This window comes from Bemisia tabaci, chromosome 6, assembly GCF_918797505.1.
Source record: "Bemisia tabaci chromosome 6, PGI_BMITA_v3".
NCBI lineage: Eukaryota > Metazoa > Arthropoda > Insecta > Hemiptera > Aleyrodidae > Bemisia > Bemisia tabaci.
In genome coordinates, this window is record NC_092798.1 from 16,782,918 (window position 1) to 16,810,908 (window position 27,991).

Below are 27,991 nucleotides of genomic sequence, written 5' to 3' on the forward strand. Positions count from 1 at the left end.
AAATTATGTAAGACTCTTTTGTACCCAGAATAATGAGACATGAGCAGTTTGGCTCATTTTCTGAACGAGGAATGGCGTGGAAGTACATTATAGCCCAAAACTTTTGAGCTCTGCTTATAGTAGATTGAAAATGCAAATCACTTTCTTTTAAAACCACCTTTTTTGAATCGCCAACTTCAAACCGTCATAGTTTCGCTTCTTTGAATATTTTTAGGCGCTTATGCTGCCAAATTCTCGCAAAACCCTCCCTCATCTCTAAGTGATGGTGTCAACGTATCAGTGCTGTGGTCCTCTATTCCGTGAACTTTCACATTTAGAGAGTTAAAGTCACGTAAATGATGATTTTGACCAATTTTTTGACGAAAAAAGAAAAGAAAATTAAGGATCAACTCTTATAATTGATTCTAGAAAGTAATTATTGTGCTCTTCGAGAATCATGCGGAAAAAATAAATATAGAAATATATTATATTTGTTTACATTGGAACGAATAAATGTATCCACGAAAGTCTCATTTTTTGCAATGCTGTAGCAGACAATACGCGCCTTCAATTTAAAAAATATGCAATGCGGGCTTCACATGGGTCAAAATAGTGGCATCAAGGCGCCGCACCGTGCCAGTTCTGCAAGGTAGATCATTTGGACACGCTCTTTTCCGATTCACACCATGTCCTCACTTCGAATGTAAAGTGTTTTTCTCGTTCATGGTCTGCACAATCCTTTCTCCATGTGAACATTAATTCCTATTTTAATTTATTCAAGCGATTTCTTCACCTTATACATGCAATGAAATTCATACCTCATATGTTCATCCATTTACCATAATTATTTGAGAAAAACAAAGTTAGCCCTGTATAACTTGTTTTTTAATTGAAAATGAGCTATCTATAAGGCTAGGAAATAAGAGGAAAGTAACCCTCTCCTGAAAAAGAAATCACTGCAACGGAGCGGTTGCTAAAGGAATAATTATTACGTAGGATAAACTTAATGAGTGAAAGAGTGTATTGGGTAGATCGTAGATCATTTACACATTTTACAAACATGCATGTGACAACAAAATTGGACGTGTTAATGCTAAAAGGAACTGTGTGCAAGTGGGAAGATGGGGTGTGCTCGTAGAAGCTGCACAAGAAACAATTGGCCTGTAAAAGTGGCCCGTTGCAACGTCACTGGCGCTTTTAAAGTCCCAATCATTCTTATGGCCCGACCACTAACAAGCAGACCCCATCTTTCCATTTACACACATTTCCATTTCGCACGTACGCCCAATTATTTTCTAGCCTCAACTTCTAATTTGAATTTGCAATGTTCGCAGATTTACGTGTGGCACACTCAAACTAAGAAAAATTCACCGGCTGGAGCGTTGGATGCAAAGTACAACAGCACGAATTTATTACATTTAAAGCGGTTCATCGTATGACACGCTGCTGTACTAAATCCAAGCTTGCCTTCATAGGTTCGATGCCCATTTCCTCATTGATTTGTATTTCTCATGGTTTCTTCCGCTCGTGAAGGTGATATCCCCTATCCCCCCCATCCCGATAACGGCAACATTGGCAGGGTTAGTCACGATACATATTGCTGTAAAATGTCCAATGCGCTGATGTTCATTTAATATTATGAAATTCATTCGAGCCTATTTTTTGCATGCATGAAACCTCGAATAAACAAACAAAGAAGATTATCACAGGAAGCAGTACTATTATACTTAGTTTTGAAATAAGAACCATTTTCAAAATTTCTGGAAAATTCCTGAAACAACTTGCGATCCTAATTTTGCCCTGGCAGGAGTATTGTAGATTATGGAAACATGTGCATGACATAGCCATCTGAGTGAGTGCTTTACCCACTCGATTTTATAATTCTTCATTTTACTCGCCGTATTTCGAAGAATGGTATGAGACGCCATTGAAATAACGCGTGCTGGATGTTTCCAGACTTGGTTACGTTTTGACTTCACGATCTCATCTAAGAAGGAATGACTTTAAAGAGGCTTTTATTAAGTTAATCGGATAGCTACATGCTTTATTCCTCATTTAATGGATATAGATATATAAACAGCATATCAGAAAATATTGTCCTCGATAAACCATTATTATACCATTGTGTTGATGAACAACTTGGAGGATGGACTTACAAATTAACTGCATTGTACACCGCTGCTATGAATGCAGGAAAAAAGAGAGGTGTCCTTTTTCTCTGGGAAGAGGGCACGGAATTCGACATTACTATCAGTTCGCTTATTTGTATTTATTTATTGGAATCGGTATCCTTTTTATTTTTGATACTCAAAAGAAAAATTGGTTACAGAGCGCTTCCCCGTTCTCCCACAAATCAGGGGCGAGGCGTGGATAGTCGATTATCGATATTTCCCCATTTGAAGCTACGGTAAAAGATCGATTCTTTATCGATCCTTCTCCATAGGTTTAAATGGCAGATCGATCGATGTATCGCAGAACAGGTTTGATGATTCTAGCCCTTCAGTTCGCCTCGACTCATTTAATGTGATAATTCTATCATACAAGAACTCATGACACTATCTAGTCAGCAAGGTTTCTCGTGCATTCAAAATGCACGGGGCCTCTGTTTAACGTTGTTTTGTTTGTTTTCTTATTTATTTTTCTTTCTATATTAGGCTATTTTTGTATTTTGTACATTTGAAATATTGTATAGATTAAAATATCGCATGTGGCTCTATTGCTGAGCGCCGCTCTTACGTTTTACGATCGGCACTTTTTTACTCTTACACATCGAACATGCTTTAAAATGTAGCCTTATTTCGAGAATAAACCCACATACCTAGTATAATAAATTACGTATCTGAAATGCATTGGTTGTGAAACACAGAGTTACAGTAGCGAGGCATGAATGATCGATAATTATCGATATTTTCACATTTGAAGCTACGGTAAAGAATCGATTATTAAAGTGTTCGTCACGAACACCCTGTTTATCGATCCTTTTCCATAGGTTTAATTGGCAACCGCAAAGTACGCCACGCTACCGCAGTGTTGATGATGCTCTCTAACGCAGGCGATTATTTTCAATGTATATGTACTTTCATTGTAATATAATCTGAAAGCATCCGATCACGAAAGTTCAAAGCTTAATGAATGTTGTTTTGAACGATACTGCTGAAACAGCAGGATGAAATCAGCTCTCTACTTGTATTAGCTAAAGGCAACTTGCTGTATTACCTTCAGATTTCACGAATACAACGTCTTTTTTTAAATTTCAATGATATCTCATAGGTAGTCGTTCACTTATTTATATCACACATTTGAAAGGTGGGGAAGAAAAGGTGAGATTTCAGCATTATAATTTGAAAGGTATTGGAGAGAAAAACGCTGCCTCCTTCGAAACGCCTATTAACTACGAAAGAAAAAAAATAACAATTGTAGGGAATAAATTATGCCTAATGCCAGGTTTGATTTACACCTCAAATAATTTTTTCTAGGCTACGTTTGAGGATTATACTACTACTACATATTGTGTTTTGCTAGTCAGCACTTGTCTAAATAAGTTTACATTGATTTAAAAAAAAAAAGGTTTCTAAGTTACCAAGTTACCATGATACAACATGACTTATGGTTGACCTGTGAGTGACTGATGGGAAAAAAAATCAGCGTTACTGTCCCCCATCCTAAAAGACGATTTTTCTGACTCTTTTCTTTCAATTTGTACCTCACAGGTTTTTACACCCTCGCATTGCCCGGATTACGTATTTTATCCTGATAGTTTTAATTATTTATTTTTATACAGATAAGTTTATGTAACTTATCTTTAAAATCGTTCCGTAGAATGAACTTACCGAACAAAAAAAACACACACCCACTTCCTTCCTCACCCTCTTACACACGGAAAATATCTTTGGAAGAAAATTGGCGAAGGTATGCATTTCTAAAACTGAACACTGAAATAACTCACGCATCACGGAGCCATTCGAAGAGGAATAAAATGTAAGGATATAGTTCATTGGACGTATTTCTGCCAGATGGAACTATGCACTGGAAAAAAAAAGTTGCTTGGATCTAGAGTCCCGACTCTTGAAAACGAAGACAAGAAAAAATACTCTTGATTCAATCGGATTTTTGCTTAAATCAAGAACCAATCCTTTTAGCTTAAGCGGATTTCCTTTTGATCCAAGTAAAAATCCGATTGAATCAAGAGTATTTTTTCTTGTCACTGTTTTCAAGAGTCTGGACTCTAGATCCAAGCGACTTTTTTTTCCAGTGTGTGCATTGTGACGTGAGCCCTGTTATGCATATATTTCTATAGGTCTCAGGGCTCTTGTCTTAATGCTAATAGTTCCGTTTGGCAGAAATACGTCAAATTATCCTCTCATAAACCAATGCGTCGCTCCTTTCACGTAAAAGCGTATCTCGCATGAGCCCCAGAAAGCATGGATTCATATGTGGAACTGGGCTCACCTGGAAATTAAGATACGCCCTTACGTCAGAGGAACAACGAATTATAATTGGACCACATCTTGCAATTAAGAACTACAAACTCTGGCTTATTTTAGAAACATTATGTGTGCTAGTAGTTTCCCAATTGCAGATATGTGCTTCTAAAGATGAGTCAAATTTTGTTGTTCCTCACTGCAAAATGCAGTCCAATTGTTGTTCCCCCTTTCTTCCATTTTAGAGCCGATATACCTGTGTATGGACTGCTATTTATTGTGGTCACTTTTAATTTACAAATATTTCCTGCGAGATACGTTCATATTCTTTGTGTCATTTAATTACGATAATTACCTACAGCTACTAAAATTATTGAAAAAATCAAATTGTTGTTACTCCTCACGAATGAGGTATTATAGCATAGTCAAAGTTTGAAAATTGAAGGTGTCGCTGATTACTTATGTGATGTAATTATTGTTATTTATATCAGTTCATAAAGTAGATTATCCTATAGGTATTTCCTCATCAGAAAAACACCATGCGTGTGCACACCAAGTTGCCTGGTTTTTACTTAATTTTAAGATTTTCATTTGTATTAACTTTCTATTCTTCTCTCATTTGATTAAAAGAATAACTTCCATAATGACTGCTGTTGTTCCTTTTATTGATGAATTATTTTTCTACCTGATGACTTTTCTTACCTTACTATGTAACACTGGAAAAAAACACATTGGATCTAGAGTCCAGACTCATAAAAACATCGACAAGAAAAAATTCTCTTGATTCAATCAGATTTAAGCTTAAACCAAGAACCAAGCCTCTTAATTTGAGCGGATTTCCTTTTGATTTAAGCTTAAATCTGATTGAATTAAGAGTATTTTTTCTTGTCAATGTTTTCAAGAGCCTGGACTCTAGATCCAATGTGTATTTTTTTCCAGTGTGTGCATGAGACTTGTTCACTCGTTTTGGGCACATTTTTTTGTGAAAGCCGTATCAACACTAGCAAAATTTCACGGAACTATGAGCGAAAGTTAAGTTCCGTAAACTTCTCTCTAAATGGACAAGGCCTTCCATTTGTAAGAAATGAACGAAAAAATTATGAGAGAACAAACATAAATGTGCGATTTATAATTTTAACTTCTGCCGCGCCGCGTTGACCGCACTATGTTTGACGCAATGCTTGAAGTGCTCATGCAGTCTTGTAGGCGCTATGCGTTTCACGCAGACCGCTGCTGCTGACCACACCGTGTTTGACGCAATGCTTGAAGTATTCATGCAGTCTTGTAGGCGCTATGCGTTTCACACTGGCCGCACTGTGTTCTACGCAATGCGTGAAGTATTCATGCAGTCTTGTAGGCGCTAATATGTGTTACATGCCGACCGCCGCGCCGAGGGCTTCTCTCCTTTTCATCTCAAGTCCTCGTCATCATTGCTCTCTGCACCGCGCCGCTCCAGGCCAAATTGAGTGTTTGGTTTCTCTCTTAATTAGACTAATTAAAGGTGCTGTCTCTTGCATCACCGAAAAATGACAAAATTAGATATTACAATACTCTCAGGAGATAAGAGATTTTGCCGCCTTTTCTCGTTTTCCGAATCCGATTTTGTTTTGAACCTATATTTTAGAGTCGGAACTGTAGATCCAATAAGTTTTTTTTTTTTTTTTTTTTTTTTTTTTTTTTTCGAGTGAAGTATTTATTTTTATCGTATCATCACTATGAAATAGGTTGAGGGAATATATTTTGAAGCAGAGGGAGGATAGTATGGATGAATGTCAAACAATATAGAGCCTGGATGATATAGTAATACATGAATAAAGTCAGATGCGCTGATCATTGGCCAACCTGGGCGGTCGCGACATGTATTATTGCAAGAACCCTTCAAAATTAAGTCCGCACGTACTGGACACATAATGACGAGAACATTTGGCCCAGGAATTGGGCAGATTGTACTGAGCGCACCACGGAGGTTGTACATGAGGATGCGACCTTAGGAGGAATACATAAAATAATGTTAGTGTTTACCTACTCGAGTATCTACCCTGACGACATAGGGAAAGAATTGCTATCTCGGGCCCGGTTCAATACCAAGGCCCGATTTAGAGCAAGTGCAATAACTGCACCTGGGCAACAAATTTTAGAGATTGGCATATTATCAATTTTGTTTTGCTTTGGTTATTAATAATTCATTAAAATTACGAGTGTGATATCTTCACCAAAGAAGACGAAAACTTGACTTTTACAACTTAACATGCATTTAATGTTAGAAGTTACCTTTGAGACCCTTTAATTACTGATATTTTCCATTTTGTCTGTCTTACAGTAGTTCGCACCTATTCCAGTATCCGTTTTTTTGCGGGGGGAATGTTTCAGGCGATAGCGGGGGATGGGGGGCGCAAAAAACAAAAATCGGGCTCCGTCAATCACCATTTGTTCTTGATTCATCTTTTAGTTAAAATCTGACAAGAAGTACTCTGAGTACCTATCAAATTTTAACTCGAGGTTGAGACTATTCAGAGAGAATTCAACTATGGAAAAACTGAGCGACTCGCTGATAGCTGATCGGTTGCGTCATTATTCCTGTTTATTGAGCCCTTCCTCTCCTTATTTTAGACCGAGGTGCACAAACAAGATGACGAGAGATATCTACACGTAAAGATTTTCTAATTTTCAACCCTGAAATAAACTCTGACAAAACTTCGGTGGATATTTTTTGCCAAGAATTTTTCTGTGAGTACGTATCAGTAATTTCTCCATCGCTAGGACAAATTTATTTTCATCGAGTTTGTTTGCATTGACTCTACTAAATCAATTGATAACCAAAAACTGAAGATCCGATGAGAAAGAAAATAAGGAGACGTGATAATAATACTTACTATATGTATAATATGCGGTCATTTTGAACTCAGGAATATCTAGTTGTCAGTACTAGACCTCAGGGAGCGTTAGACCGAACTAGATTAAAACTGCAGACGTGCACAATAGCACAAGGTACAGACTGGTGGATTTCCATGAATTTTAATTACTAGTCAGAGATCTAGTAATAATTCCTAATACAGTTCTTTTTCCGTGAGCTCTAACGCCTAGAACGAAAAATTCAGCGAGATAGAGTTATTGACGTCGTGTGCTATAAGAACGTATTTCGAAGTCGCTATCGACTTTTTAAGGGTAAATTCTCCCTCTCTCGGTCATAAACCCGAAAAATGTAAATTTTATCGGCAAATAGGAAGCTGTTGTATTATTTAAGCTAACAGTTTTGATTGCGTTTTGAGGCAGTTAGAGCGCACGCGATAGGAGGGGGGTCAGTTGAAAATGAAAGGATTTTGCCGCGGGATATGAATATTAATGAGATAAAACTGTTTGAATACGGAAAAAGTCTATGGCTCGATTTCGTGAGTTATGTGCTCCACTCGATATTGTGAAAGCCACCTTTCAAAAGTCCTTTAATGGTAGCAGTGAACTTCCAAAAGTACCCTTTTCAAAAACTGGCGAGGCCGCAAATTTTCATTCACATTTCTCATAAAAAATTCAAAATTAAATTGTCAACATACAATTCAACGGAGTTACTTAAGAGACCAAAGAAAAGTCAAATTCAGTAGTGTGGCCACAAGGAGAGGTAAAGGAGTTCTGTGTCAATTTTTCCCAATGAATGTAATTAATTCCATGGTTTTTATGAGTATTATACCTTTTTGCCCCCTTCCCACCATGTGAAATTTTCAACCGGAAAATACCTCTCTCCTCGCCATGAAATATTTCTAGCTACGGTACTGATCAAACCAATGATGAGCGATAATGACTCTCTGAGTTTTGTCCGCACTTAGATACACGTAAAATAATTGACATATCGACCCTTAGAGTAAAAAAAATGCGTTTTTGATCCAACGTTTCAAAATCCTCGATTGAGTTTCATTTCAATTTATTTTTTTTTTCTTTGAGGATTAAATCGGTAAATCAGGGGTGAGACCAAGATAAAAAAAAATACTCCTTAAGGTGTTTCGACGGTTGCCATTTTGTGTGTCAGAGCGACGTGCGATATATCGCACCAATTTGTTCCATAATTTCAGCTACTTGTCATTTTTTTCGAATTTTGAGATCGCACTTCTGTTGTCATGAGACTGAAGGATTCATGTACCTTTGACAAAGAAATTTAACGTAATGAAGGCGCGGTCGTTTTAAAGGAAAAATATCGCATTCGATACTGATATCGAAACTGCACTCGAATGCGATATTTTTCCTCTGAAAAAAACCCTGCCTTTAATGCGTTGAATTTCTTTGTCAAATTTGTTACATTAATTATTTTGTCAAATTTGTTACATGAATTCTTTTGTCAAATTTGTTACATGAATTCTTTTGTCCCATAAAAATAGAAGTGCGATCTCAAAATTCGAAAAAAATGACAAGTAGCTGAACGAATTGATGCTATATATCGCACGTCGCCCTGACACAAAAAATGACAAGTATACTGATATCGAAACTGCACTCGAATGCGATATTTTTCCTCTAAAAAAAACCCTGCCTTTAATACGTTGAATTTCTTTGTCAAATTCGGTACATGAATTTTTCAGTCGCATGACAACAGAAGTGCGATCTCAAAATTCGAAAAAAATGACAAGTAGCTGAAATTATGGAACGAATTGATGCTATATATCGCACGTCGCCCTGACACAAAAAATGACAAGTATACTGATATCGAAACTGCACTCGAATGCGATATTTTTCCTCTAAAAAAAACCCCTGCCTTTAATACGTTGAATTTCTTTGTCAAATTCGGTACATGAATTTTTCAGTCGCATGACAACAGAAGTGCGATCTCAAAATTCGAAAAAAATGACAAGTAGCTGAAATTATGGAACGAATTGATGCGATATATCACGCACGTCGGCAAAAAACGACAACCGTTGAATCACCTGAAACACTTTCTAATGTGATATTGTGATAGCAAGTCGCATCGACCTTGCTGAAATGGGAGACAAGCTCCTTGCAATGCGCTGGACTATTGACCACGAACTGTCTTCACCTGTTATCATGATTTCGGAAGCAGCAGCGACCCAACCTCGCACTTTCGACTCCGGTTCCTCGCGATCATATTCCTGATTATTCCACTGATCTCGATCTAACACCTTAATATCAGACGAAGCGGACCTTCCTAGTATCTGATTGGGTACTCGATGATAACAATAAACGTATAAATACCAGCGACGGATCTGCCGCTCTTCAGATCCCAATTGTCTAGATTCAAGATGGCTCGCACAGTTCCAGATCGGGAGAAAAGTCCCAAAAAGAAAGCCAAGAAACGAATTCTCGAAAGTCCTAAGAAGAAGGCCAAGAAACGAGATTACGGATCTTACGCCTCGTTCGTCTACAAGGTCCTGAAGCAAGTCCACCCAGCAGTCGGCATTTCAAAACGGGCGATGGTCATCATGGATTCTTTCGTGGCTGACATTTTTGAGCGACTGGCTACCGAGGCGGGCAAACTGTGCAAGAAAAGCAACACTCGGACGATTTCCTCGCGAGAAATCCAGACTGCGACCCGGCTCGTCATACCCGGGGAGCTGTGCAAGCACGCAGTCTCCGAAGGCACCAAGGCCGTCACCAAGTACGTATCTAGCAAGGGAACAGCCTAGAACGGATATCTACCCGACCTCTCGAGGTCATTTTTTGAAAGGCTCTCCGAGTGCAGAGCTACCCCTGAAAACGGCCCTTTTTAGGGCCAACAAATTGCGAGCAAACTGTGATTCACTGAAAAATGAGGTTGGATATTCTTGATCCAAGATCAAATTGAAGAGAACTAAAGTAAGAAGTTGAGTTGATTTGTCTTTTCTATTTTTTTTTTTTTTTTTTTTTTATTTCTTTTTTTTTATGAAGTATTAAACATTGATCTATAAAACAATATAATGTTCAGACCTGAGAGGAGGGTCTTTTTACATTTTCACTTAAGTGGTAAGTAGGTATACAGTTTTTACAGGCACTTTTCCAAGTAAGTTACCGAAATATGCAATAATGAAATTTAAAAAAAATAAATAAATAAAATAAATAAATAAACAAACAAACAAGATAAATAAAATTGACTAGTTTAGGTTATTTAAAATAAAAGACTATAATTGAGGAGAGAATTGGTCTAACTAGATCGGGCATCACCAAACATCATCTGATTTTTTATTTTTTCTCATGGACAGATTATTATTGCAGGACAAATTAAAATAAGTTTCGAAGAAGTTTATTGCGCAATTTTCTTGTGAAAAAAAGAAACTAAGGGTTCCAAATCAGAAAATGTGGAATTGTAGTTAGGTTGATTTGGGTTGAATTCGTCTGAATAAGCGTTGCAAGCACGCTGAACAAAAAAGTCTCCATTAATACTGGCCTTTTTACGTTGCACCCTGTGTAAGGAGAAATTATTGCAACTTGCATCCATCGCCTGAGAAAGTACAAAGGTCATCTGTGAAGTTGTGCATCAACCCAAAATGATCGCGTCGAAACCATTGGCCATGAGAAATCGACACGAGATTATCCTTTCCCATCCAAAATTAATCATGAAACGCGAAGAGGTCAAATAAGACAAATTGCACACCGTTATATATACGCGTATAATTTTTTAGGGGGTTGCAGAGGTGTGTTATGATGGATGCGTCATAGAAGGGAGGAAAATGGTAAAAAATATCTGATTTTCAGCTTCCTTCCTGATTTTTCAGGTTCCTTTCTGCTGAACGCGATCCATGTCTAACTATGTACAGGAGATTCTCACAATCAGCGCCACGAACTTGGATACTATTCTCGAAGTTTCATCATAAAATACGGGATCCGTTGGCTTTCTGATCATAACTTAAGGGAGTATTTGTCGATGTGAGCGTAGGCGGCGTAGTTGGAGATGGCGCAGCGATTAGCGCCCCTTTTCAAGTACATGTAGCCCTTCTCTCCCCACTCGTCACTCCACCAGTTTCGGAGGATCCAGGAATCCTTCGTGTAGCCGACCAGGAGCATCGCGTGGTTCACGAAGTCCGATGAGCACTCTGGATCGTCGTATACTCCCGAGCTGAAATTTTAAACGAAGATAGTTCAGTTTTATTTTATTTTTTTTTATTTTTATTTTTTCAAGGGGGTGGAAAGATGGGATTGATGCAGTAATGCGCAACAGTACTCAATTTTCAAAAGCGTTATGGTTCGATACTGCCGTGCTAAGGAAAAACGCCGTATGAACATTCGAGAGTTGCCAAATTTCCCTTGATAAACATGTATTTTTGACGACATTCATGCACATTTTTCTTTGAAATTTTCAGATATTTTAGATTAAATTGCGTACGAAATCGTCTGAAAATTTTGGGAAAAAATATTCACAATTTTCCCTGCAAATTCGGTATTTATCGAAGGAAATTTGGCGACGTCTGATGGCTCATACGGCGCTCTTCCTTAGCATGGCAGGATAGGGATCAATGCTGCCGTGCTATGGAAGAACGCCGTGCGAGCATTAAGGTGTTGCCATATTTCCCACAATAAACGAACGAATCTACTGCAGAGAACGCTTTTTTCCTCCAATTTGTCGGACAATTTTATTTGCAATTTCATCTAATACATCAAAAAATTTCAAGGAAAAATGTGCATAACTTTCTTCAAAAATATATGTTTCATTTGAGGAAATTCGGCAACTCTCGAATGTTCTTACGGCGTTCTTCCTTAGCAAGGTGGAATGCGGTTATGCGCAGACAGGGTAAGGAATGAAACTGATAGTGATACGTCACTTTTAGTTTCATTCCTATATTTCTTTCATCCTTGAACTTTTTTCTGAACTCTCATGGTCAAGTAAAATTTACTGATTTTTCCTGATATTTCCTGACTTTGCAAGATCTCGTCACCCCAATGTGGCATTTCATGACAAAGAAAATCGTGACTTTTCTATCGAAATAATTCATGAAATTTCAGGAATACATGAAAAGATAATGAAAAACATCTCATATCGTGGATTATCAGCTCACGCTAAATAATAATCAAAACGCTGCCGAAATTTTCGAAAGGCATCACCTCACTCGTTTTTATCATCCATGTTTCCAACACGAGGGAAAGAAATAAAAATGTTTCAGGATGAAAAAGGTAACGAATTTCTGTTGTTTTTTGCGTTTTTTTAATGCGATTTGCTTATCTCGCTTCTTAAATGAATGTTTCGCGTTTTTTTTTAAAAAATAAAATTCACATCTTCGTAAAATCTTACGAGATATCTTACTGAAGTTCCCAATCATTCATAGCTTTCTTTCGTTGGAAATGATTTTGAGAGATACTAACTGGTAAAGTTGAAAAGTCGCCGGACTAGCGTTGAGGGACACAGCTATGGGGCCGACTTTCCACACAGCCACTTTAAGAGCATGTTCGTCTCGAGGAGGGAGGACAGCCCATGAGATGACCCGAACAACAGCTTTGTCTTTCTTGAACTGGCACGTTTCTTGCTGCAAAATTATAAAAATCTGTCAGAATCATCTGAATGGAGGATTTGCGTGCAAATTATTTATTGCTTCATCGGAAAGTTATTAAAGAGCTAATTTCACCGTATTTTTTATAATTTTTTTCTGATGTTGGAAATAGTATAAAAATATATTTAAAAGTGAGAAAATGCACCGCCTAGTGACGTCATCTGGCGGCATTTCCCATTTAAACACACGTATTTCAGCAGATTAGATCATTTTGTCATATCTTCTCCACTAATTGTTTAATTCATAAGCCAAGGGTATCCTCGTTTTCAGTTCACTCAGTAGTTTCCACTTAAACACGAAATTCGTCAAATTTCAGACACCTGCAAATTCTCTATTATGGTTGAGCTTCGACTATCAGAGCCCGACAGAAACCCGGCTGCACTACCGTGCTCTAGAAATAAAAGTCTCTTGGATCCAGAGTCATTCAAGACTCTGAAAGAATTCGAGATGAAAAAATACTCTCGATTTAATCGAATTTTTGTTTGAATCAGAAAGGAAACCGCGTAAATTAAGAGGCTGGGCTCTCGACCAAAGCAAATATCTACTCGAACCAAGAGCACGATTACCTTGTCGAATTTTTTTAGGGTCTGGACTCTGAATCCAAGACACTTTTTTTCAGTGTGCTACGTAAAGCACCCATTTAATACCCGCATTATGCCAAATCCCCCCCCCCCCCCCACACCCCCACCACACACACACTTAATAAATATTTCCGAAAAAAAAATTGTGCATTTTGCTTGAAATTAATACACACTGGAAATTAAGGTGAGTGTTAAATGTTCGGAAAAATTCCAAGAAAATTGCACGTTGCCAAAAAAATTCGTCCATCATCGAAAAACTTTTGGCATGTCTCTACTGGGCAGAAGTAGGTAAGTCCAATATTGAACTAATTGAACAACAGATTTAATTTATTTTTATTTTTTCCATTCGATTCATTTTTATTGTCTACAGTTTGGTCCCTAGTGTTACGCACACTATGCTCAACCTGTTTCCGCAAGTTTTCGAATCCCTTGCATCATAGCATACTAACTCACAAGCTTTAATGCACGACTCCCGATTTCAATCCGACCGCTTTACCGGCCCTGCTTGCCTAATACTTACACACAGAAGAGTGAGTATACTGCTATACTTGTGAGGATATTTGTAGAATCAAGAGAGAATGAGTTACGAATAGTTCGCCCAGCCCAGTGCGACGCGCGACGGCCGCGATGCTCCGTGCCCAGGCGACCGCTTTATTGCTCCTAATACCCTAATACTTACACACAGAAGATGGAGTATTTCGCTATACTTGTGAGGACTTCAAGAAGACTTCAAGAGGACTTCAAGAGGAGAGACGAGAGAGTGTATGTTCCGTGCCGAGGCGACCGCTTTATTGTTCCTGGTACCCTATTACCCTAGTAGCAGAGCTAAAATTCACAGTATAACCGTTATATAAAGAGCGTATAAAGAATGTATAATCAAAGTATAACGGTTATATAAAATATATATGAAGAGCGTATTTTAAAAGATGTATAACTGAAGTATAACGGTTATATAAAACATTTTTAGAAACAACTTTTCTATAAACTAATTATAAAGGTTATTCGCGCAATTTATAAAATTATTTGATTAATAACGGTTATACGACGGCGGTTTCTTTTGAACATCCCGTTACTTAACCGTTATATAACCGTTATATGAGTGGTATACTTTCGTTGAATTTTTTTGTTTAAATCTGCTACTAGGGATACTTACACACAAAATATGGAGTATTTCGCTATACTTTTGAGGATCTCCAAGGGAGAGTGTTGTTGTGTTCAAAATGGCCCGAAAGAGTCGCTAGCTGCGATCCCCCCCCCCCCCCTTTCAAATTACACTCCTCTCCGTTCTTTCAAGTCAATATTTTTTCGAACAATGTTTCGATGGCTATCTTTAAGTCATCAACAGCGTATCTTCATTGCACCTTGTAAAAAACTAAATATTCCTCATTTCTGCAAGAGAAAAACTAACAAAACTGTCCGTTTGAAATTTCATAAGCATATTTTGGATTCGCGGGGAAAATACATAGAGAATCTCAAGAAAGGCTTTTGCTTTATTTGTCTTAAAAAAGTATTAATTAGCATTAATGGCAATTTGATCATGAGTTCCTTTGCGGCTTCTCTTTCAAATGATTCTTATTTTATTTCTTCTCTTTTTCTTGTCTTTTTGTCTTTTTCTAATCCAAAATAAACAGTTTTGGGAAACATTACTTTCATCGAACATATTGGTTTGTTTTTAATCCTTTCGCTTATTTTTGTCCCATCTTACCTTGGCTTTGTATGGGTAGTCTTTGTATGTTTCGAGTCCACCGGTGCCCTGAATATATTTCAAGGTGTTTCTCAAGGAGCCTCCTCCACATCCCAAATTGCCCACATTCCCCGAGCAGTCAACGATTTGTTGAACACTAAAATCAATCAAATTGAACAATCAGTGAATCAGTTGTTAACATCCTGTTAAACTTTATTAAAAAATGACACAAAAAAAAAAAAAAAAGTTGTCTCATCAAAGGCTATCTTTGGTCCCAACTTCAGTCGAAAGTTGAACTGTCTTACCTGCTTCTAGAATATTGTCATGTATGCCCATTTCAACTCTTGATAATCTACCCTGTGAGAAAATGTCTTTGCTCGTGGTAAGTATTTTTGGAGGGTTTTACCTGATTGACCGGCGCAAAATGGGGAAGTTCTACCACTTTCTTCGAAAAAAAAATTTCCGGTCATAAAACAGCAATTCATATGTGAGCGCAAGCGACTAGTAGGTACCACTTTTTCCTTTAAATATCTTCTAATATATACTTGATAACTCACGATGATTATATCTCGCACTGAATATACTACAGAGTAACATACTGAAATATGAAAGTGGCAGTCCTTTGTGCTGACACTTAAAAGTGAACTTTCATCAGTTCACAATCATGCAGACGACAGTCGCCTCTTGCTAGCAATTTCGGGGATCTTATCCATACATCATGAATATCATTGGTATATCATGTGCAGGGCACGATATTTCTCAATTGAGGGGTTTGGAGGACAAGGCGCATAAGTGCAGTTTTTGCGACTTCCAGAGATACGTGTTAGAAGTTTCGAAATTACATGGATCCTTATGATGGAAAGAAAGTTCAAACTCACTTTTTGATGCTTAAAAATTTGAATTTGGGAGCGAAATTTTCACAGAATATGTATTAAGACTAGTTTTACTTGAAATCATCAACATCTCAATTTTTTTCAAAAACTGCGCTTATGCGTCTTGTCCTCCAAGCCCCTCCATTTTAATACAACTTCAAGCCTTTTATGGTGGAAATATGAATTAAGTAGCTTATTGTAACTTTTTCGTTGGAAACTTTACAATGTATTTGTTGGAGATCTTAATTTTTGATTTCTCCATCCAACTCGGCGTGAACCACTACACTAACAATTTTGTCCCTTTCCTTCTGGTCGGTCACGTTTCTCATGGTGACCGGCTGACCGCACGTATGGGGGAAGCTCACTTTCAGAAAAATACTGGGTCCAATTGCTGGAATTTTTACCAAAAAGAATAAATAAATGGTTGGAAAAATTGAATAATACCTCAAATAACGGAGGACCCCGGCTTCCTTGAAGATTTGCCCGGAAACAGTGGAGGATACTGCGAACGCATAACATGCACCACAGTCTTCCTGGTTCCAGGCAGGCGTCTCGAAGCCCTTCTCTCGCCAATCGAACTGGAAAAAATCGTAAAATATAATAGATCGTATTCGATAGTGGTTCGACGTATCGTTTGGTCCAAAACTATAGAACATAACGTCAACTAAAAACTTTAGGATTTCATTTGGGAAAGCTGAAAATGAGAAAATTCCTAACAATTTCACTTTTCATCACAAAAGACCTATTACCTTAGATCTCTGAATTGACTTTTGAGGCCATGTTTACATAGTGAACCAATCGATATTGATACAATCTCACCTGTTTGATGTATCAAATACGATCTATTGGTTATGAATATTTTGGATTCCATGATTAAACGAATACAGGGGACGAGGAGTGTTCCAAAAAGACCTCTCGGTAGGAGTGGCGTGGTGTGCTTTGCGATGTATCGCTTGATCTGCCGTTTACACTTATGGAAAAAAGATCGATGGACAAGGGTGTTCGCAAAGAACACTTTAATAATCGATTCTTTACAATAGCTTCAAATGAGGAATATCGATTATCCATGTTACACACCTCGACACTGCTCGGTAGGTAGGTATGCACTTTTCCCAATTATCGCTTTTCATGTGTGTTAAAATGAAAAGCATATCGTAACTCCAGTTGCCTGCAATGGAGATGTTGCATGTGTGAGGAATTTGCGATTTGACTGTTGACTTGTATGTAAAAGTTCGCGAGAAACACGATGGTGCTACTGGTTTTTTCTGAAATCAACTCCCAAGCTCAAAAAAAGCTCTCAAGTTGAGGCCAAAATGGAGGGGGTATCCCACCCTACCCTGAGAGTCCACCTCTACATCAAAACAAACTCTCCATGCAAAGATAGGGAGCAAATACATTAGTAGTGATAGCCGTGTTTTCAGTTTACAGAGTCCCCAAATAAAGTGGCAGCCTTGTCAATGTATTTGCTCCTTATCTTTGCATGGAGAGTTGTCTTGATGTAGACGTGGACTCTCAGGGTAGGGTGGGATATTCCCTCCATTTTGGCCTCAACTTGAGCTTGGGAGTTGATTTCAGAGAAAACCAATGGTACCATCGTGTTTCTCAAGAACTTTTACATTAGAATCAACAGTCAAATCGCAAATTCCTCACACATGCAACATCTCCATTGACATTGTTTAATTAAAGAATACTAAAATTGCAATCACCACCACTTGGAAAGTTTTATAGGTAAGTATACTTGTCTCCCCAGCAGGGCCGGATTTACCTACTTGCCGCCCATGGGCCGCCTGTATTTTGCCGCCCCCTTCTCATTCGTTTTGAAACATCAATAAAAACCATCAAGTGAACGTGCCAGCGGGGGTGGGGTGCATAAGACGCGTTTACTCGTGTTGGAAACATTTTTTGGGAAAGCCCTGTCAACACTACTAGCAAAAATTCACCGAACTTTGCGCGAACGTTAAGTTTCGTAAACCTATCTCTGCGTGGACAAGGCCTTCCATTCATAAGAAATGAACGAAAAAATTATGAAAGAACAAACATAAATGTGGTTTAATGATTTTAACTTCCGCCGCCGCGCCGCGCAGACCGCACCGTGTTTGGAGCAATGCGTGAAGTATTCCGACAGTTTTGTAGGCGCTATGAGTTTCCCACGACGCTGCTAACGCACTGTGTTTGACGCAATGCGTGAAGTATTCATGCATTCTTGTAGGCGCTATCCGTTTCACGCTGACCGCAGTGACCGCACTGTGTTTGATGCAATGCGTGAAGTATTCGTGCAGTCTTGTAGGCGCTAATATGTGTTACATGCCGACCGCCGCGCCGAGGGCTTCTCCTTTTCATCTCAAGTCCTCGTCATCATTTCTCTCTCAGTCGCGCCGTTCCTGGCCAAATTGCGTGTTTGGTCTCTCTCTTAACTCGATTAATTAAAGGTGCTGTCTCTTGTATCACCGAAAGACGACAGAATTAGGAATTACTATACTCTCAGGAAATGAGAGATTTTGTTTGTAATTTTTTTCTAAATCCGATTTTTTTTTTATACCTTCATTTAAAAAAATTGCAAAATTTGCCGCCTCCTAGATTTGCCGCCATGGGCCGCGTCCTATGTATGGCCACCCCCTTAATCCGGCCCTGCTCCCCAGTTTGTCTCTATCGAAAGGAAAAGAGCCGAGTAGTGCGTACCTCCTCCGGTATCTTTTCTGGATCGTGAACTGGAGTACCTAACGTTTCTTCTGGGAGTCTTCGACGACGTCCACTATGCCTCAGCTTGATCATTTTTGCTGCATACGTGTTCGGGTCCTGAAATTAATGTTAAAATAAGCATTTAAAAAATCCCTGAAGGATGTTGTTATGGTCTATTGAATAAAGGAAAAAACGTTCCAGTTGTACATAATACAAAGTTTATGGCTCGAGTGACCCATCCAGTATATTGTTCAAAATAATGTCTAAGAAACTTGTATCTTTGAACAAAAGTCCTTTTGGGATTTTTAGGATTTTCGAGCTCTAAAAATGGGAGGCTGAGCCATAGATGTACACAAATTATCAGCTATAGTTTAATCAGGTTTTGATTTTTGAAAATGGACGTGTCGCGGGCCCTGCAAGCGTCCTGCAACTTATTAGCTTTTTCTTTTCACTTCATTTTCCTTCCCACTCGTCAGCAAGTTCAGCATAATGGACCATTAGACAAGGTACGAATTTCAGCATTCTGATACATGTTTCTTACCAAAATTTACGTAAAACACGATGCGCACAACGAAAATTACCGAAATCAACTCCTACGAAGATATTTAATGATTCTTGATGCGTAAATTCAAACCACCCGCTCATGAAAACTCAATGCTCTACGTGATTCACATCGCGCGCTAAACGTTATCATGACAGTCTCTGCGATATAAAAATCTGGCAGCCTCAATCTTGACGCTTTGGCTCAGCTATAGCAAATTGCTTATAGTTTGAACAACACATGGTGGGAAATGAACATTGCTCGATTGAGAAGCTTGCTGAAACCGTTGTAGTGCGCGATTTGACTCACGTAGAGCTTTGAGTTTCTTGTGAGCGGGCAGTTCAAATTCCTCGTAACCAATGTGAAATAAAACTGTTAATATCTCTCGTTAGGAGTTGGTTTCAGTAATTTTCGTTGCGCGAATCGTGTTCTACGTGAAATTCTGGTTAAGAAACATGTATCAGAATGCTTGAATTCGTACCGTGTCAAGTGGTCCATTTAAACGAGAAAAGCAGCATTTATCCAAATGGTATCGTCTTCATCGCTTTCCTTGTAATCCAAAGCTCAACGACTTGTTCCTTCGATTAAAATGTGCACAAGAGGACTAGTAAACACATACTTACCGCGCACAGTGGATCGAGTCAATAGGAGAGATCGGCCAAAAGAGCCTCCCTAAAAATGCCCCTCTTCGGGAACCCGGGGATTCATTCGTATGTGGCTTAAATGAAACCTTATGATGAGACAAGCCTCCAGTAAAAATTTTAGCTTGAGTATATGTCTTGTTTCCGAGATACAGCGTTGCAAAGTTGGCATATTTGAGCTTTAAAATTCTCATATTTTTATGGATTTTCTTCCAAAAACCAACTTCAAAAATGACTTTACAATACTTACACGAGGTGCACACGATAAATTATAATATGAAAAGTCTCCAGTAAGAATTTTGACTCATGCGTAAGCCTTGTTTTGGCAGTACAACGTTGCTAAGTTTACATTTTTCAGCTTTAAAAAGCTCATTTTTTAAAGTTTCTCATTCACAAACCGCTATTACTGAAGATCGAACTGTATTTTGGGGCATAGAATCAACAATTAGTGATACTCGTAGATGCATAGTTTAATTTATAAAAGGATACGATAATACAGTGTTGCAAAGTTTTCAACTTGTATCTGGGAAAATGTCTATTTTGTGTTATTTTATTGAAGACAAGATTGAACAATGTTGATAAGTGATATTGTGAAACAAAGAAATGTGGAGGACTTTTGTCAATCCTAGGTGAAAATTGGAATTAAAATGGCACTGTTGCCAATTTTATTTAAGTTTCTATTAACATTCCATTATAAAATAAGTTTAAAATAAGGATACTTCCAATAATTGTCTGATTTTAAAACGTAATCCAAGTGAATTTATGGCATACAATGAATGGCTCAGCATCAGTGTTGCTTTCAAAATCTAAAAAATTCTACCTTGCCTTGGTTGTCAATTTTACTTTTTTTTAGGCAGAATGCAAAAACGAACATAAACTATGGAAACGCTCCAGTTTTTTGAGTACAAATAAATCTTGATACAGACAATACATTCATTGTTCCTTAAAGAATAGAATATCTTCGACTTAAGAATTACAAATGATGAGAAAATTAAAAAAAAAATTAAATAAATAAATCTATAGAAAAAGAAATTAAAAGAATAAAATACTTAAAATTATTAAAATATTGTTGCATGGATTTGTCAAAAATTATTATTTCGGCATAGCTACTAACTATTTTTTCATTAATAAGTTGTTAAAGTTCCATTTTTGTTGAGGGTTGTCCTCATAGTATTAAGACCTCTGTGTCACAGTGACAGCATTCCGAAGAGAATAGGACCAGGCTATTGTCATGTTTCATACTTGTATTTCAAAATGGATTTAAGCATTCACATTATGATCTCGGCACTGGATGTAAATTCTTGGTAGCATTCGCTGACCCCTCCATTCTGATAAAAAATACATCCATCTCCCAGTGAAATATATCTGGAAAAAAGTTGCATTTTCTCAATACGCAACGGTGCAGTGTCTTGGCAGTGCCAATCATAACAAGCTCATATATGTATAGAGCATGTTGAAAACATATCTTTGATCTAGATGCCTCAAAATAATTGAGATACTTGGTAAAAGTAAAAAATCGGCAACATGTTGAGGTACTTGCTATATATTTGAAGGCAAGACTATACTCACGTATCAATCGAAAAAAATATTTTCACGGATATTCATAAATAAATATAAAAAAATCACAAAAGTCTAAACAAATTACCAAAAAAAATTAAACAAAATAAAAAAAAGTAAAAAAATTAAATTAGAAGCATCTTTATTTTAAAATCATTTTATTATTTTTTGTTTGAAAAGAATTATGAATAAACTTGGCAGCAGTATTTTTTCCAAAACCAATCGTTACCTGGGACTGACATCAGCCCTTGATATTTTGCCTTGATACGAGTTAAGATACCCATTGAAGTCATGTTCAACAAGAAAAAATCATAATCCATACAGAGTTCAAAGTTTTAAGCATGGCAACGCTGTATCACCACCGGTCAAAGAATTCTTCTTCAAATACAAACATTCATCTACAGATGACATAAATGGTTGATTTCCTGCCTCAAATCGTGATTAAATTCTACAAAAGTAGCTTCTTAAACACAGAACTCAAAAATATAGACATTTTTAAAGCTCAAATATATAAACTTTGCAACCCTGTATCATTAAAACTATACTTGCATTTTGAGTTAAATTTTAACAAAAGCCTTAATCTATCATAAAATTGCATCTAAACCCCAAAAGCATATCTTTTAGCCGTCACTAAGTTCGTTTTTAAGTTAAGAAACTTGATAAAATGAACATTTTTTATAGGTTTTTATGTCAACTTTGCAACGTTGTTTTAACAGAATTAGTAGTATTAATGTTTCAATTGAAATATGCATTCGATAATAATACTAACATTTGATAAAATGTCACAAAATATCATAAAACATCCAATTGAATCGTTCTGAGAAAATAAGATACCTGAGAATATGAGAATTTTAAAGCTCAAATATGCCAACTTTGCAACGCTGTATCTCGGAAACTAGACGTATACTCAAGCTAAAATTTTTACTGGAGGCTTACCTCATCATAAGGTTTCATTTAAGCCACAAACGAACGAAATCCCCGGGTTCCCGAAAAGGGGGCCAAAAAAGGCCCTTTTTTAGGGAGGCTCTTTGGAAACTTTAAACGCTTACAACTCCGTTTTTATAAAACTTTGAAGTTTTAAAGGGGTTCCATTGGTTTTCCCTCGTCAAATTTCCTTCTAGAAAGTAGAAACACCCCTTAAAATTTCAAATGTAACGCAATAAAGATCAAAATTTACAGTTTTAGTCAAAATTTCATGAACGACCTCTCGAATTGACTCGATCCACTGTGTGGCGGAAACTTACCATATCCGAGAGGTGATTGTCGCGCAAAGTGTAATTGTGCTTCCCTGCAGCCGCCTCCTCATTGTGTTGGATGATGCGAATCAGATTCTGCTCCCACGCCAGTCTCCGGGCTGCTTCTGTATTCCTGTTGAATGTCTTGTTGTAGCGGCTCTATTAGAAAAACAGCGGAATTAAAACACTACAAGAAATCGAAGAAGTCGTAAGTTATCGAATGTGCCGTATTTCAATCCAAGTGAAGTTGAAGTTTCTCACTTTTTTTTCCGGTATTGCATTAGGTAGTTTTAAAATTTTCAAGGAAACGCCCAGATTCGTATTGGAACATTTGGCCTAACGACAAAACTGCACAACAAAAATTTGGAAGCAATTTGGAAGAGCTTAGCGAAACTGGAAAAATTATGCAGAGACTATATTTTGCAGTGAGGAACAAATACTTTTGGCTCGTTTTAGAAATAACATATGAGGGGCTTGGGGCTATGGAGGGGCATAAGTGCAGTTTCTTAAAAAATGTAGATATTCATGAACTCAGCTGAAACTAATTTGAAAGTATATTGTGAGAAAAATTAACAACTAAAATCCAATTTAAAAGCAGCAAAAGGTGAGTTTAAACTTCCTTTCTGCCACCAGGCTCCATGTATTTTGAAACTTTAACACGGATTTCTTGAAAAAGCAAAAACTGTACTCATGCGCCTTTGTCATGCAAGCTCCTCATATGAGTTATTAGTTTCCTTACGTAGATAAGTGTTTTTATGATAAGCCGGAAATAATAGTTCCTCGTTGCAAAATGTAGTCCAAATTGATTGAATCAAACAGATAGGAACTAAATGAAATATTAGAGGGGAAAATGAGCCAGGAAAAGTTTCAAGCTCATATTTTTGCCTCACTCACAGAAGCACTCATCTGTATGGGGAAGCTAACTGCACATACTTTAGTTGGTTATGGAATGAGCCAGAAAAACTCCTATCGCAAAGTGTAGTTTAGTTCGTCGTTAAAAAGCACCGGTGGTAAGTCGTGAGAAATGCATTCACCGAAGGATCTGAAGTTGATGGGAACGACTTTAAAATCTGTTAATGAATAAGTAGCTCCTAAAATTTCCCGCCGATGCCACTAATCTAACGTATGTGTCGTGAAATTGCATAGCTGAAATATTGAAGGAGAACACCGCGGCTCCCAGTTCCATGGAAATTCTATAATAGAATGTGCACGATACAAAATTAGCTGTGCACACTAGTGCACAAAGCATGTTGGATTTATTAAGCCGGCTAACTGTATTGTCTGATTGGGTATAACTTATTGAACGGCTCATGCAGTAAAATCACGTCCTCGACGTTTTTAATTTAACTGTCGCGATCTGACAATTTTCATTATTGATATCTTGTTTGTCAACTGAATGTGCAAGCATCAAACTCAAGTGCTCACAAAATAAGCACTGTGGGATTCGATTGGCAAACGAAAATAGTTTTTGGAGAAAAATCCAGAATTCCACTGTATTTATTTTAAAAAAATGTACCCTTGGTAGTACCAAAAACCGTGGTATTGGCACTGGTACCCCGTCTACAATCATTGACGGAAAAAAAGGTACACGGACTTTATGTCCACTTTTTTTACGTCCACAGACTTTTCGTCCACAATTTTTACGCCCACAGCACGCAATTTTTTTGTTCTTAACTTATTTGTACATCGACCTACTTGAGTCAAATACGTCCAATTTTGAGCGTTTAGTTGCGCTTACACCACGCTGCAGCAAAGTAAAAGCCCAAAACATAAAAGAATAAATTTGAATGCTTCGAAAATCATTAAATTTGACACGGAACCACTATTATATTTACAAAAAACACAGTATATTTTCCAGTAGTACATATTTCTTTTTCATCGGTTTAAAAGGGAATAATCAATGCAGAGAGTGCAAACATTTCAAAATCATAAGTTGAAAAACGCTGACTCCGCGAGTTTAAATATTAGAGCCTAACACAGAGCGGAGCAGCGTGTCCAGCAGCGCAGAACGCGCACTGGCGCCTACAAACCTAACGGGATACTTCGCGCATTGCGCAACGCGTGAAGTATCCCGTTAGGTTTGTAGGCGCCTATGCGCGTGTCACGCTGGTTGCCTGCCGCGCCGCAAAGCTTTAAGCAACTATTTCGCGTCAGAGGCGTTGCACAGTATCTTACAATATTGAAGGCGCACGAAATAACTAGTTAAAGAGGACTTTCAATTTTGACTGCATCTATTACTGAAAAATGTTTAATTTGGCATTGAAGCGTTTCTTAGGCTCCCGTTTTGGTTTTCATCTTATCAGATCCGTACAGTGTACACATGAACATATGTTTTTATCTGCTCTTAGAGACTGTTCTCTTTCATGACTTGATTCATGAATGAAATGTTTTTAAGAATGAAGGTAGTAGTAGTATGCATTTATTTTTGAGGTGGTTCCTGTCATTTAAATGAGAAGGAAAAAATGTGGACATAACATGTCCACAATTTGGACAATTTTGGACATATTCATGGTTGAACATTAAATCATGTGGACTTAATGAAGACCGGACTTAACGTTTGGTAGACATTAATAGTGGTGGACATTTATTTAATGGACGAAAGGTAGGTGGACATAAAGTCCTGGAAGCGAAAAAAATAATACGATAATGTAATGACACTGTCTACTACACAGGCAATCGCAACACTATTGGATACTGTCAACACCTCAGCATATTTTTTCCCTTACATTTTTCGATTTCCATTTTTAACTCTAGTTTCAGTCAATCCAGTCCTTATTTTCAACTTTTTCACTTTATCCCTGTACAATCTTTAATAATGTCCCATAAAATTAATTACTAGACTTGCAACTGATACCTACATAGATTATAGCCAACCAATCACGCGTAGCCTTGTTGTCTCACCACCCGTGACGTCAGCAAGACTATATAAGCGTGGGTTGCCTAAAAATCGAGGTCTTTTACCATCTCTACGACCCACGACCTGTGTAAACTCTCCCTTTGGTCTTTTTACCATCTTACGACCCACGACCCACGTCTCTCTCTCTCAGGTCTTTTACCATCCCCATGACCCACGAAACGTGTAACTCTCTCTCTGGTCTTTAACATCCCTACGACCCATGACCCGTGTCTCTTTCTCTCATCGGTTTTATTCCATCAGTAGTGCAACTCTTCACTTCAACTTTAACGCTGTGTAACTTAGTGACATTTAATTTGTGAAATCTGTGATATGTGCCTTCATCACGTCAATACAAGCTATTTCGTCTGAACTCTTGTTTTATCCTTTATCGATCATTCCTTAGTCAGTTTGTCAATCCTGACTCAAAAAGATTGACTGGTGCCGAAATAATTATCTCATCACAAACTTTATAACATGATTAGCGAAACCAATCGTTAATCATTACAGATACACAGACTGTTCGAGCACATTTTAACCATCATGTATTATGTGGCCATAATGAAACTTAATGATGATAGAATGATAGTAATCGTTTTAGGTTGAATTAAATGAGATGGTGGATTAATGTTTTTAGTGATGTATCTTTGCGAATCAAGGAAGTATTGTGAGAGAGCCACTGCACAGGGTGTTTCAATATATTGGTGATTTATAGAAGTGATGTTGATGATGATGATATTACCTTAAAATCATCCCAATGTGGATCTAATTCCATGTTGACTTGCGGTGTTCTCGTTTTTTCCGTGAGGTGTTCTTCAGTGAGGCTAAACAGGCTCCAAACTGAGGCCATAACAAGTGGGATGATCCTAAACGCAATAATGAAATGGTCGTGGCATATTAACAGGTCTAAATTCAAAAGACCAAATTTGACTTAACTTCATTATTTCCAGACACATATACCTTAATATTTCCAGTTTTCCGAAAATTGTCTTCTCGAATAGCAATGATCTTTTATTAGGTATTATAAACAGGACAAACTAATTTGTATGCATAAAAGTATTTTTTGCATTATATGCAAAAGAATTTCTTGGCATCTGGGATTTTTTCCCCTTATAAATTTGAGATCAATTTTGGAAAAATTAATGTATTTTTTATTTCTTTTTTGAATGTCTAGTCCATTACAAAAAACAGAAACAGCTGCTGTTTTGAGCTGCCGACTCAATGAGTTTTTGCACGTTTGATTGGCCGTACAGTCTTTATACCGATGACGTTAAATGTCGTCTCTGCAAAATGAGTCAATCGTATCAAAAACGTGCCATCTCCTATGAAACGCTGTTGAAGTGTTGTAATGTTTTAGTCTGTTCAAAAATGAATCAACTTTACGCATACCTACTCACTATTCTCCCCTGCGGAAAATGACGTATCATCTGACATCAAGTATCCACAACGCAAAAAAACTTGCACGATCTTTGCAGCGTTCCGGAAAAGATCATCATGCTTAATCCATATGCGAGTGAATACGATTGTTCATTTTAACATGTTTCTCGCAAGTATGAGTTCTCTCCAGGTACATATCTCAAACACAATTTATTTTAAAAAAGGATTCAAGTCATGTTTTCTTTCCTTTTTTCATATTAAGAATTCTATTTCGACCTAACTATCGAATACACGTTACATCCAATACTAGATCTGCACGAGAGAAATGGATATGTTTTAATAGCATCTCACTTAAACGTACGTTATTGTGTCCTAATTTAAATGCAAGAAAAAAGTCGTGAACCGTGAGCTCAAAATATGACGCATGCATTCAATCTGGAAGGTGTCTCAGAGCTCAAAAGTCTCTATCTTTCCCTTTCTTTTTAAGTAAACGTACATTGGATATGTTTAAGCACACGCTCCACCCTGAGTACAAATAATTTGTAAAATATCTCAAGCATAATCAAAAAAGCACCAGAATCTATTTATTTAATATTACATTTAAAACATTTTATTTTATAATATTTTTAAATGTAGGCATCTAATATTTCCTCCAGGAGGTTATCTACAAGCCCCTCCCCTCCCATCTTAATTACAATGATCGCAGTCTGTATGCAATAATCATTAAATGTCATAGGTACTCACGCCTTCCATTTGTTGCCGGAAGCAAATTCCATTTTTGATGAACTTAAGAACTACTAGAAAACAACCAACAGATCTGAAACTATTTTTGATAAAAATTACTAAATAAATACACGAACTATGTCGCTGCGGCACTTTTCACTATTAGTTCACTTTTCATGAACATTTTAACGCGAGCATATGCCTTCACCAATGGAACTTTCATATCGTCCTTCTCTCTCACTCCTGTACAAAACAAGCTCATTTCGTACATTAGTCATGACGTGCTCTGTTTGTTGTTACAAACTTCTCGAAACTTGTACTCACCTTGAGAGATTTGTTTGGAAAACAGTGGACT

At 37.5% G+C, this 27,991-nt stretch overlaps 3 protein-coding genes and 1 long non-coding RNA gene across 5 annotated transcripts in view; 3 read left to right on the forward strand and 1 right to left on the reverse strand.

The window, feature by feature from the left end:
• Positions 1–5,047, forward strand: part of LOC109039159 (galactosylgalactosylxylosylprotein 3-beta-glucuronosyltransferase P) — a 58,851-nt gene extending 53,804 nt beyond the window's left edge. For both annotated transcript variants that reach the window (XM_019054536.2, XM_019054537.2), the window contains one exon: positions 1,314–5,047. In XM_019054536.2, the coding sequence (XP_018910081.2) occupies positions 1,314–1,418 (105 nt within the window). In that variant the 3' untranslated portion in view covers positions 1,419–5,047. The remainder of the gene's footprint in view (positions 1–1,313) is intronic.
• Positions 5,048–9,598: 4,551 nt separating this feature from the next.
• Positions 9,599–10,107, forward strand: LOC109039172 (histone H2B type 3-B). The gene has a single exon (XM_019054555.2). The coding sequence runs from the start codon at positions 9,638–9,640 to the stop codon at positions 10,019–10,021; it is 384 nt and encodes a 127-aa protein (XP_018910100.2). The 5' UTR covers positions 9,599–9,637; the 3' UTR covers positions 10,022–10,107.
• Positions 10,108–10,962: 855 nt separating this feature from the next.
• Positions 10,963–27,937, reverse strand: LOC109039171 (cathepsin K). Its single transcript, XM_019054554.2, has 8 exons — positions 27,658–27,937; positions 26,279–26,402; positions 22,653–22,802; positions 18,670–18,786; positions 16,435–16,568; positions 15,140–15,275; positions 12,669–12,829; positions 10,963–11,427 (listed from the first exon to the last, which is right to left on the reverse strand). Exons 1-8 carry the CDS (start codon positions 27,687–27,689, stop codon positions 11,211–11,213), a joined length of 1,071 nt encoding a protein of 356 aa, XP_018910099.2. The 5' UTR covers positions 27,690–27,937; the 3' UTR covers positions 10,963–11,210.
• LOC109039173 (uncharacterized) lies at positions 22,809–25,909 on the forward strand. The gene is made up of 2 exons (XR_002009685.2): positions 22,809–25,627; positions 25,801–25,909. It is a non-coding gene; the product is annotated as an uncharacterized lncRNA (long non-coding RNA).
• Positions 27,938–27,991: the final 54 nt, after the last annotated feature.

Bases quoted from the DNA above. Each gene is read 5' to 3' on its own strand.
- LOC109039172 (XM_019054555.2), top strand. From the start codon at position 9,638: ATGGCTCGCACAGTTCCAGATCGGGAGAAAAGTCCCAAAAAGAAAGCC.
- LOC109039171 (XM_019054554.2), bottom strand. From the start codon at position 27,689: ATGGAATTTGCTTCCGGCAACAAATGGAAGGC. The intron at 22,803-26,278 runs GTAATATCATCA...TTTTTCTAATAG, and splicing joins CACATTGGGATGATTTTAAG to AGCCGCTACAACAAGACATT. The intron at 18,787-22,652 runs GTAAGTTTCCGC...CATTAATTTCAG, and splicing joins ACAATCACCTCTCGGATATG to GACCCGAACACGTATGCAGC.